The following is a 13337-nucleotide window of genomic DNA, read 5'->3' on the forward strand; positions in this document are numbered from 1 at the left end:
CATTTTGTTCTGTTAACATGTGGACATGTCTGACAAGATCAGAATCAAAGGCAAACACCAGAAGGTCTGTGGGTCGTTCCCCCAGTTCTCCAGTCTGCCTGTTAAAGTGTCATTGGTAAGACAGTAAACCCCTAAAAACCCTTGTGTGAACAGCAGTGTGTGAATGGAATATATAAAAGCACTTTATATATAGAAGCACTGTATGAATCAGTGAATGTGACTTACAGTATGAAGGTCTTTGAGTGTCCACTCCAGTAACTTACTACAGCACTAAACTCCTCTTTGTTCCTCAAAATTATATATTGAAAAAGTTTGTCGTGAATTTTTTTTGTGGCTGAGATCTATGAATATGCTACTAAGACCCTGATTGACTACATAAATATAATATTCGTTTATTGAGTTTAAATGAGAGAAGACATTTTTGTAGGATGCTATCATTTCAAGATGTGTCCAACATTGAATTCTGCTATTTATTAATCATTTTTTTACTAGATACGTCTGTGTGATCATGCTCAAGGTTTTCAGTGCAAAGGAGAATATGTGTTTGTCAATTATATTTGCTATAATATTTGTTTGTATACTTGTCCTTGTATTCAGCACGGTTTATGTGTTTGTTAGCACGAGAGAAACGTCATTTGTTCCAATCAATTCTCCCCTCACTTCTAGACAATTCAGTGTCAGCTTTGCTCATTGTTTTCATAATGAGGCGAGCATTGATCAGTGTTAATTACTTGGTCCTAACAGGCCCTACGGCTACATATTAATGAGATTCAGCTACAGCTGCAGCTACTGAGGAATCTGCCAACATTTAAAAATAATCAATCCACAGTTGGGCCTCTAAAATGCCAAGAAAAAGTGCAAAGATAATAGAGACAATGTCTTGGTTTCAAACATTTTTAAATGCACAATTACTATTTTACTACTTTATGACAATCGACTTATAAATAAGTTAACCCTTGACTGCATGTATAGCTTCTGTCTTAATGTGTATAGTCATAGGGTCCTTTAGGTTCTACAAAACTCTCAATCTAAATACCACACTGTAAAATCATTCTGAGCTCAAGCAGAGTTGGTTTGTAAAGAGAAGAAAAACCCAGCACCTCTCATGTCAAGTACAGTTATTCGTATTTTTTTTTAAACAGAGATAAATTACAGCACATAAAGTCTGGTTTTATTGGACGGAAACATTACTCACCTGCATTTAAACAAGCCAATAATTTATTTATTTTTCTTCCTCAAGACACATTAACACTTCAGTTTAAATGAACAGAAAAATGAGTTCATGAGCGCAGTGTAACTCAAGGGCACACAGCTGTTTATATGTTTGTGGAATTCACTTTGGTTTCTTGGCACGTTAGTTTTGTCTTCTCAACTGTTTCTCTCTTCTCACACACAGACAGATATTCTAAAATATTTCTGACTTACTTAAATAGACTCCTATTGTTTTTTTGTGTTGATACTTTTGTAAATATTTCGTTTTATTTCCGTGTACCTTTTAATGTGAGTTTGTGTTTTAATATGAAGTCTACTTTACTCTGTTATCTATTTGCTTCTCCTGAACTGGTCTAGAATTGAGACTGCTGAGAGTTCCCATCACAGCACGAGCCTGACAACTTCCATATCTGCTCCTGAAGAGCGGACACCAAACTTGAGCAGTCCGGCTCTGTCACATTCGCTGATGTGTGCTGCGGTGACTGGGTGAAAAAAAGGTGGACCCACAGTTACTGACAGCGTGTGAATTTTCAAGGGGGATAAAGAATTTGAATGAAGCCCATGCAGAGCTCTGTGAGTTAGCGAGGACATATTCTTGGGTTAAAGGGATAGTTCACTGAAAAATGAAAATTCCCTCATTATCTACCCATCACTATGCCGATGGAGGAGTGGGTGAAGTATTTGAGTCCACAAAACACTAAGCAGTTTCAGGGGTAAACAGTGTTGCAGCCAAGGAGGGTCAATTGAGGTAACTACGGACTGATTCTAAAAATGTAATAAAAAAACATAACAGGCCTCCATACTGTTTGTTTTGTGTCATCGGATTATTAAAGACCCCTTTCTCGGATTATTAAAGACCCTTTTCACCCCAGCCATAAACATTTTTGCCTGCTGCCACCCCAGGCCATAAGACTTTTAAACTCCTCTGAACTGCAGTAACTCCATCAAACTAGCACCCTGACATATTTGCACTTCTGTTGTTTTATTTTCTCCTCAGCTGTTCATATATATTTAGATATACATACATTATTTCCTATTTTGATATTCCATTTCATACTATTTCTCTTATTTTATTGTATAGTGTGTAATTACTTGAGCATTGTTAGAAGAGAGCCTGAGACTCAAGCATTTCACTGCCAGCGACTGCTTAATGTTATTGTTGTGCATTTGACAAATAAAAAATCTTGAATCTTGAATCTTGAATCTTGAATCTTGAATCATCCAAGTGTCTGCAAGCCCTGCCTTTCTTATTTGACTCGAAACAAGGTAATTTACACCATGTTTTAAGTCCGCTACCGGAAGTAGCAAAGCTAACTGACGTAGCCACATGATGTTGTGCCCGAATGTCCTTCAACACATTGTTGGATGGATTGTCAAGTTGTATTTCCACTACAGCTTGAGCGGTTGGTGTTGTTTTTATATTACAGAGAAATCGTTATCTGTAAAACACCGTTTTTTAAAACCAATTAATCAATAGTTAATTAATCACAAGAACAAGAACCAATATATCGAAACATATAAGACACAAAGACATAACACTATTTCTGGTCTGCTGTGAATGTCTCTGCAAACATAGTTTCCTTCAGGGCCAAAGCAGTGAAGCACAACATGCCTGAGCTTCATGCACCCTGCAAACAACACAACAGTCTATGACATCATCACATAGCTCCCTGATAAAGTGGTACTGATGCATCCTACACCTATTTGGCCTCAGATGGGACATTCCAAGAAAACTTGGCTGCAATTCTTAAACACATTTAGAGATTGCATTTAAACATTGTTCTGACCCTGACAGTTCTCTGAGGCTGAGGCTGCACTGAGTGTGGTGATCTCGTGACCTTTCCTTCTGCATCACCAGCAGATCAAAATAATCCCTCCTCCAATGTAATGCTGCTACATTCAAAGATGAACTGGAAGATGTTTTGTCTTGTTGTACGCTGTAACTGGGATGCAGAGTTACATATAATCATCTGTAGTTATCATACAGTAAGGAAGACAATAGAAAGCAGTTATTTGTCTTATCATTCCAGAAATCTTTGTCTGTCTGCGTGTGAATCCAATACCTTGAGAATGCTATAACCTATCGGCTTCTTGCTTGACATGTTTTAGGGGCCCTATGAAGTGCAGTGTGGAATTTTCTACGATTTGGACATGATATGTTCGATTCAAAATTTGAATAAACAGGTGACCAGCGCTCTGGACAGGCACTGCACTAGTTTAACATAAAGAGGGAGAGGGATTTAATGCTGGAGGACAACAACTGTGCTTTTGACTTTTTTGCCATTAAGCAAACAGTACACACGATAGATTGAGTGTGTGTGTGGACGTGTTTGTCTGAATCTGTGGCTAGCGAGGCAGGCAGCTTGACTCCCCACGGTGATCCTGATTCAAAATGCTCACCAGAGAGAGGGAGATGGAGAAAGAGGCAGAGAGGGCAGGTGTTAAAGAGAAACAGTGGAACAAAGGCAGACAGAGAAAGGCGAAGAGGACAGGCGAAAGAGAAAGAGACATGAAGAAAGGGGGAGACCAATTATGAAAACCGTACCACAGAGGGATAAGAGAGGGAGTGAGAGAGGCTGGGAAACAGAAAGAGGGAGAGATATTTCCTCTGGGTCCCTGAGAGAGCAAGAGAGGAGAGAGGGGAGCAAAGTCTGTCTGCGTCCGGTCGGTCGTTCAGCTGATTAATTTGTGACAGGAGGGATTTCTGTGCTCCGTGCCTTGAATTGCTGCTCTAATTTATATGGTAATCTTCCTTAAGACTCCAGCAGCATACAAAAAACCTTTTATTTCCATCCCTGCTAAGCTAAAGCCTTTCCAATATTCACTACACACATACAAAATATACATAAATGCACAGAGCACATGTGGGTCATTCTCTGTACATGGGGAAATGGGAGGACACCTCTATTTTACTTTTACCAGATAAGGCTTTCCTGTGCTAGGAAATCGTTCGGCTGTTTTCTTTTTTCTTTTCTTTTACTGCTGTCCCCCTTTACCACGAATAACCCTGAAAATGCTTGTCCCTCACCGGTCTCTCATGTCACCCTGACGTTAAAACGCCGCTGTAAATAATTAGGGGGGATAAGGAGTCGATAAAGACTCAAGGGCAGCTATCGTTGTATACAGGGACAGTTTAGTCCCAGAGAGTTTGCAAGGACAAATAATAATTGGGGGGCAACCGCTCAGTTGGACACACCAGGTTAAGCCTATATGTCCACGTAGGATGGAAGAAAATAGTGTAACTTGTGGATGTTCACATTGTTGGATGCCTAAAGTATGAGACTTGTTTCAATACTTGTTTGATTGCAGAGTTGATTACTATAGTCGGTCAATTTGGGTATAGTTAATTTGACGTACTACCAAGTCCAAAGTCAGATATATCTAAGCTTTCTAAAAAAAATTGTTACAGCTTGAATGTTGCAGACTCTTACATTAACATTGGATGCTGTTTATGAAATATGATGAGAGACAGTTGACAGAGATTGCAGGCAGATAGATATAGAGACCCTCCTCGACAGATCAGCCCACAGCCTTGTGCTTCCTAATCCTACTTCTCCCATCATCCTCTGACCACAAGAACAGTAAAGAGGTGGACAACAGGAAGCTAATGAGCCTCAGCAGGGATGGAGTGAGGCCACAGACTGGGCTGTCCTGTGTGAGCCCCATGGAGACGACATCAGCTCCATGACAGGCGGGATAACAAAGCACATAAACCATCCCAGTGTTTTCCCAACAACAAGCCCTGGATCAACCTGAAGGATAAGAGGGTATAGATTATGGATTGATGGATGGAGGAGTTGTAAGGGTCAGAGCATTCCATCTACATATGCTGAAGGTTAAGATGGTGGGTGTGTGGAAGGATGGTTAGGTTAATATATGTTATACTCACACACATCACCCTGACCTCTATGACATTGATGACTGCCTCACTAAACAAAGGGCACAATACTCCCTGCTTCGGCACTGTACCTTAGCACAGGGCGTACAGCGATGTAGCGAAAGCCAATCAGTGATAAGAATGAAACTCTGATTCTGGCACTAGCCTTAACTAGAAGGTCAACCAACTGTTCACTGGTCAGCCTCAGTTAGCACTGGGAATGGCAGTAATCTGGATGCAGCTGCTAGAGAAGATGGTTGAATTCCCAGGGTTGTGTGCACCTCTGCATGGTCTTATGGACCAACCCATGGCAGCTCTGGCAGGTCCAACTCAGCAGTTGTTAGTTAATTAAGCCAGTAGCCATCTACTCCTCTTTTCCAGTAGAGAACAGGCAGGTCGTGTTTACTTGCGAGTTAACCAAATTATCCTGTGGCCAGACTTGCGTGAGTAACGCAACACAAAACGTTGCCTTGTGTTTGGTGTGAACACAACGTAACTCTTGGATCACTAAGATTGAAACTTAAAAAGTGTGATCATTTTCTATTTTGGGGATTAAATCTCTCTGTTTAAACATGTTCAAAGCTGTTGATACAGACCAACAAGCACACAGAGCACAACCTACAGTTCACCTGTCAGAATGCTAACACCAGAACAAAAACTTCTCCAAAAACTGGAACAACCACTAGTAGGGAGGGGAGCAAGGACTTTTCTGTGACTCATTACAGACCTGTCAGTGTGTCAGCCACTGCAATCCATTTATCCATAAGGTTTCCTCCGTAGACCCATTTATTCAAGCTGTGGAACGCTCAATGTAGTCAGTGTCAAGACGGTCAACACCCATTGCGTTTTTGTTAAATAATTTAAGGGTTTCCACTGCACTGTAATCACTTTCTTAGCAGCTGTTAAACCTGAAACTAAAATGTGCTCCCGGTATTTCGGTATCCTGAGCAAAGATAAATCAAATATCAAGACTGGTACATTTGTGCGTCCCTTCCAGAGATGACCTCTGACAATCTGAAAACAACAGCTTTCCAGAACTGAGCTACAGGTCGGCACTCTTGCATCATATTAAAAAAAGTGTCAGGAGTCTTTAAGACGTCAAAACTTGTCGTCCAGTAGCCCCGGGCTTCTCATACTAAGCATACTAAACACTGCTTCTGTTTTCTTGATTTGAGAGAAATAAGAACCTGTTCTGCAAAGCAGTAAAAACCAAAATCTTGTTTTCTGACAAGTCAAGCATTGGAATTATCATGCTCTTCACAGTTCTACAGCAGAGATGTTTTCATGAGCGTGGGGAAGAAAAATCCATTTTTCTCATCTGGCTCCTGGAATGAAGTAAATCCCCCCAGGGATTCTGGACGTAGATCCTTTTGAGCGAGAGCAGTATTCCTCTTTTAGCCATGTCGTGTCTCCATCCTACTCCAGAGGGGAAAGTTCTTTTACTGTGACTGTCTGTGTGAATGCTGATTGGAAAGGAACTCCCCAGATGTATAAGGCTGAAGCTGTGAAAAACAGTAGTGTGTGGCTGCACTGGTAATCCTTTAATTCTTTTGGCGGTGAACCTGCAGTGTAGCCCTTCACACAGAAGCTCAGTGTGACAAGTCAACAGCACTTGATGAGGGCTGGGAAACATGCAAGTGGAAAACAATTCTCTTGTGTGTGTGTGTGTGTGTGTGTGTGTGTGTATGTGCGTGTGTGTGTATTTGTGCTTAAGCTCAAGTGTAAATGGCAAAGTGCATGTGCAGTTCACATTTTGTGTGTGTCAACAATAAATGTTCTTCGGGTGTGTGGTTGTGCAAGATGGGAACCAACGTGTATCTTTGTGCAAGACTTGTATGTATATAAATATGAGTGTATCTGTGCGGTTGCACATCGGTATGCAGAAATGTGAACAGTAGGGATCAAGTATTTTCCTGTAAACTTGGAATTCTCACCCTAAATGGAATTGACTTGAAAGACATTTAGAGATAACGGACAAAGTCTCAAGTGTAACTTCTGTCGGACAAAGGGACATTTTGGTTTTGGTGAGGTTGCAGGGACCGATAATCATTTAGTTGGACACTAAGCTAAGCTCTGATTTACATTGTGTGAGATGGCAGCTAAAGATTCACAAGTTTACAACTTCTAAGTGTCCAACACTCAAGACAGCTGAAGGATTGCAAGGTTGTTTATGTAAAGACAGTGATGTTACTATAAATTTGCATTTACAAGCCATCCAGATATGCTCAGGTTTTAAGGCTCTAGCATATTTCTGCTGCCAAGACAAATAAATCAGAGCTTTCAGAAAAATCGGACAAATCATAATTGCACTTTGGATTCTGCAATCCCACCTCTTATCACCAGACAATGACCTTAATATTGTACGCTATTTCTAAACTATGAAATATGTTCAGTGACAGACAGACAGAGTGGACTGGGGCTGTGAGCAGAGTGGCAATAGACCCTCCTCGACAGGTCAAATCACAGCCTTGTGCTTCCTACTCCCACTTCACCCATCATCCGACAGCAGCCTCTGACCACAAGAACAGTAAGGAGGTTGACACAGGTAGCTAATGAGCCTCAGCAGGAATGTAGTGAGGCCACAGACTGGAATGTACTCTGTGAGCCGCATGGAAAGGACATCAGCTTCGTGATGGACTATATAAGGCAGCACATCCAGCAGCATTTCAACAATGACAGCTACAGCCTTGCATGCGAGAGCCCAATGCATTTGTAAGTTCAAACGCTGAGAAAAACACTATATTAAGCTCAGTAAATATATGTTACAATAAGAGCCTTACTGATAGTGATTTTTGAGGGCTGATACTCATATTTGGGGGTCAAATTTCTGATATCAGTATGTTGGCTGATATGTATATTTAAGCTAAAAAATTGTCAATGATACCTTATCAATATGACTTATGATATCATAATCAAACCCTTATGATAAAAAAATATAATTGAGGCTGGATCTTTTACAGTTTAGGCATAATTTTTTTAATTGACAATAGCTATGTTCATATTATGGAAATAGAATGTTACATGGTTGTAATGTTACTATTTAGCTATGGCAGCTGGGAGTTACAGTCAATGAGCTGTTGAGAAAGGTGTCCTTTTCAGTTTTTATGTAAAAATATTCAGTACAAACAAACAAGTGCACAACAACCAACAAGGAAACATGTGTCCATTATCAAAGGTGTTACCTCAAAGGAAAAGGAACCATATAATAAAAAATATTCCAGGGTTTGCGAGTTCCTCCTCCTCCTGTTCATACAGTAAAATTAAAATGTAGGAAAATGGTGCATTTGTGTTGCATTTACCTGTGAGCAGCTCTCGTATCTCCACATCTGTGGTCTTCCGGAGCAGTCGGACCAGAGCGGGTATGCCTCCACAGTTCTTCAGTGCAATCTTGTTGTCGTCATTGGCTTTTCCGTACACCAGGTTCCTCAGGGCTCCGCAGGCGCTGCGGTGAACATCAGTCATCCGGTGGTCCAACAGGTCCACCAGCAGCTGGATGCCGCCCTGCCGCCGGATCTGAGGGAAGAGGGGTGAGGAAGGAATTATTATACCGCGATATAAGAAGAAAATTCGAGGAGTTATCCATACTTTGACAATATGTCTGCTGGTATTAAAACAGTAGCCGAAGATTTTTGGGCTTGTTTACCTGAATGATAAAAGTGGGAAAGTAAATTAGAATTTCTGCTTCTTCAACAAACTTGGAAATGATCAGGTAACAGTTACAGGCTGTCCCTGTGTGTGTGTGTGTGTGTGTGTGTGTGTGTGTGTGTGTGTGTGTCTGTGGATTTCAGGCGTCCTTCACTGTTTTCTTTGGCACAGATAAAGAGATAACACCGGGCAGACTTTCTCCTTGATGCCCTGAGTAAAGGCAAACACATTATCAACTGATGAACTGTGGATAAACAAGTTGCCGGATTAGATGTTAGTTGCTCATATAATAATGTAACTAAATAATGAATGTGTTATGCTAAAAACTATTATAAAATATAACATAACAACATTACAATTCGTTGCCAACTAGCTTTACCTACAAATTAAAGTTGCTATAGCAAGGATAAGAAATATATATATTTGTATGACTGGCCATTATTAATTAGTGGGCAATTAACTATAAATAATTCATGTGTGTTATGGATATATTACAGTTTTGTTTACCTTTAACACATGAAAAAAGGGAATACCTATCAGTTGCTAATTTGTCTAAAAATCGTGAATATTCACTATTCACACACATTCTAACACTGTCACATCGGTATTTTATTGATAATAATTTCAAGTAAAAAAAGAATGAATTAAAAGCTTTAATTGAAATTATTACTGTCTCTGAGTCCTGTCTGAGGGGATGTATTAAGAAGTAACACAATGAATTGACCACACCAAACAAGTCTTTGTTGTCAGTGTTGAGAGAGTGAACAGGCCCTTTGCACCTCTTCTATCACTCCACCCTTCAGACATCTCGCTCAAGGGCAAAACAGGCCTGTTAGGTTCACTGTGGTGTTGGCAGCCTTGCTTTAGTCTAAACACAACCATACTTCATTCCTCTATACACTCTCGACATCACTCATCTTTCTTCTCCATCCCGCTCTCTCACTCTACTTTAAATGCCTGTTGGCGGATCTTTGTTTGAGGAACCTTCTTTGCTGTTAAATCCATCGTCTCCATGGGGATTAATAAAGTTGCATCGAGTGGAATTGAGTTGACATTGAGGAGAGAGACGGAGACGTTTTTTACCCAAGACACCGAGTGGTGATGGCTCTAGAAGGAGGGGGGTAATATAGAGCACCGGAGCAGGTTGATATTCAGGGTTGGGTTAAGTGTGTATATTGAAGAGTTAATGCCTGAATTAAGATGTGTGTTGGAAAGTCCACTGTTGTTGTGAAACACACAAACACACACCAATATATACTCATAACACCTTTATAAACTTTATTGCAGTGCGGTATTTGTTGTAGTTCTGCATGTTATTTAATAGATTCAATATTTAGCTGTATACTTATAGCTGAAATTGTAATACCGTTTCATTATGTGGCAACCCATTGTGACATCACCCAAACTGCCATTTTGAAGCCCCAAATTCAGAATTAAGAGAACTTTAAGACACTGTGTGACCAACTGTACTATACTTGCAACTCGCACCACACCAGGCTCCTTGCAGCTCCGTTAGATTGGTGATAACAAAGATAGCTTTCCTAATTTGGGGTTAACTTTACGCCAATCCATAAATAATGTTATTGTAGCAGGTGTTCCTGTGTGTCATGAACTTTACAGTACATGCATTTGCGAGTCTTAAAGGGCAGTATCTGGCAACCTGGCAATCTACAGGGCCAATAACAAGAGTTTTTGTGATTCCGATTAATTTACACACCCACATTTATAAGTGCAGGAAGATTAATGGAATTGATTCAACATTATCTACTTGTTAGCTGTAATCACTGATTATATATAAAAAGTACACAACAAAGTATTCCTGCAGGTTAAATTAATTAGCCTCATTGTAACGATAACGTTATAATTACAGTTTGTGCTGTTTCTTTAACAACCATATGGCTATTTTTCCCTGTTTCCAGTCTCTATGCTAAGCCAACCTGACCTTATAGCTGTTGTTTCATTTTTTACTGTACATCTGATACATAAACTTGGCATCGGTCTTATAGTCCAACCCTTGAAAATAAAGCACAAATGTGTACTTAGTGGACTTACTGATAAGGTACCAGAGACATTGTACCACAAGAACAATTTGCAAAACACTATCTTATTGTGACATTATCCTGTTTGATCAAACAGGTAACAAACAGGTAACAAACCCATAGTAACACACACACTCACCCACTCCCTATTTACTCTAAGTATCTTGGTTCCCTAAAATCTTTACTCTGACAAATTCTACTTGGAAAAACTCCACAGCAGGATACCTTTCTAAAAACAATGTTCAACAGAACTACATAACCTGAGCACATAGCTCAGATCACATCTGCATACGAGTGAAAGTGGGTCTATGGGGAAAAGGATGTTGTGTATGTGTATGTTTTGATGAAATTAACTCTTTAATAATTAATCTGAATAAGGAATCCCATTTCTTGGTGTGGTTCCTCTTCAGAAAGCAGTACCTCAGATTTGATCTTGTTGTCTCCGAAGCAGAGGTGCTGGAGGTAGGCAGCAGCGTTGGATTGGACTGATGGGAACTGATGCTGCAACATCTGGATTACCTCTGGCAGCTCTGGATCCCTCCAGCCAAACTCCCTACAGAGACACAAAGAGAGATAAAGATTTGTGTGTGAGTGTGCGTGTGTGCCTGTGTGTGTGGGTGCGTGTGTAGGCAGCCCTACTGTGACTCTGATTTAAAATGCTCACCAGAGAAAAAGACATTGAGAGGCAGAAATACAGGTTGGGGATGAATAATAATAAAACAAGATTAAATACACAAAATTGTACTCGCACTGCTCCATGATCAGTTTTAAATATTATAAACTAAAGTAGCTTTTCATCAAAACAGACAAAGAATGATGCGAATGCAATATCAAACATGCCGTAATGCCACGTCTTGATAGTCCGAGAGGAGAACTATTGAACATCTATTAATCTGACGTTATTGTATGAACGTAATATGAGAGAAATCTTATATTATATTGCACTTGTGTTGTAATACAGAAAAGAGCTAAACACTGATTTAGTCAGCAGAGATTTAAACAGGAAAGTTGACAATGCTAGGATCAAATTATGATGACAGTTATTTTATTTACACCAACCCCATAATTGATGTTTAACTTAATTAAAATCGTGCAGGATTTGGTTTATTATAAAAGCAGCTGCAGAGGATGGAAATGTGTTTTATGAAATAAAAAGTCAACCAAAAGAAGCGTCTTATTTTTACTGGAAGTGAATAAGAGATTGCACTGAGTTACAAAAGTTAGTGAGGCACAGGCAGTTCAGATGTGACGTCATGACTTCAGTAGCCAAATCTTTAGCTCTTGAATGAGATGGATGTAATGTTCATTATTTATTCCATCACATCTACAGGCCTTTGGCCATGTAGTATAACAACAGCAAAACCCGGCACATGTCAAGCCCTGACATCCCCAATCTGATCTGTGCATGCTGATCTGACACTTACAGATGGTGATTCAAGCTGAAAGCAGTTTTTTGTTTTTTAAGTGAGCAGTGTTTCTTTTGTCTGGTCACACTTCAACACTCATGTAGAAACTTCACCTGCCAGGATTTTACTTCTCTGTATAATAGATATATCCTTTAAATGACCACACAGCCAATGAAGAAATCACTTTAAAAAAAAAACATACACAGCATGGATAGAAATACATGCATACAAATGTGTAGATACACAGATTCAGGTAATTTCCTGTTTACATTTCCTTAAATCTAAAATCTAAATTCACAGGTAAAGACAAAATTATGTAAATCGTTTGCGGTTTATGTTTGGGGTTTGATTTTGTATTTCACCACTATGAATGACTAGATGATCTCCAGCAATTAATAGTAGGTTTCCATGCCACCAAAAGTGCTAAGACAGTACATGTTAAGACAGTATATATTTTATCAAATGAACTCCAGTGGAGCAGTTTCATTAACAGATTCCTAAAGCAAACTGACACAGCACACAACTAAATTATTTGGCAAAAACCACTTACTTTAAGCTACTGTCACTAAGTTTAAAGTCCCCCTTCAATAATGTCTTGTATTTTCTCTTGGCTATGATCTATCATGTATCACCTTGAAAGAAGTTGTAACTTTTAGTGGTAAATTACAGACAGAACAATGGCAGCTGCTCTCCACTAATTTCTTCTCTAAGCTCAAATGGCACATAGCATAAGCACTTGAGGCTGAAGATAGAGCAGACCCTTTGTGAGCAAAACCCTCTTTGCCCTGTGAGCCCTTCTGTAAAATGAGCGGATCAAGGAAACGTAAAGTGGACAAAGAGTGCAGAGTCTTTAACACAGAGTGTGTATTTGACAACAAATACTTTTTCTCTGAAGTCCAATGATATGCTGTGAAACTGTTGCAGTTTTCAAGGAGTAAAACATCAGCCGTCACTTTGCTGCGAAGCATGCTAACTGCGCTAGCAAGCAGTCAATTCAAGAACGGGCGGCTACGGCTCAGAGTTTGGCTGCTTATTTACTGACTCAGCAAAAACAAATTCACCGACAAACTGCGATTCAAGAATCAACTACCAAGGCAAGTTTTTTGGTGGCATTCGAATTAGCAAAGGCTAGCAAGCCTTTCTCCGAAGAAGAGTTTT

General features: G+C 39.8%; 1 protein-coding gene across 1 annotated transcript in view; it reads right to left on the bottom strand.

The window, feature by feature from the left end:
* ctnnd2b (catenin (cadherin-associated protein), delta 2b) overlaps nt 1-13337 on the bottom strand; it is a 122346-nt gene that overhangs the window by 40389 nt on the left and 68620 nt on the right. The window contains exons 12-13 of the mRNA XM_062405185.1: nt 11194-11326; nt 8389-8602 (exon numbers count right to left, since the gene is read on the bottom strand). Coding sequence (XP_062261169.1) covers nt 8389-8602; nt 11194-11326 — 347 coding nt within the window. The remainder of the gene's footprint in view (nt 1-8388; nt 8603-11193; nt 11327-13337) is intronic.

The sequence above is a fragment of the Platichthys flesus genome, chromosome 14 (assembly GCF_949316205.1).
Source record: "Platichthys flesus chromosome 14, fPlaFle2.1, whole genome shotgun sequence".
Lineage (NCBI taxonomy): Eukaryota > Metazoa > Chordata > Actinopteri > Pleuronectiformes > Pleuronectidae > Platichthys > Platichthys flesus.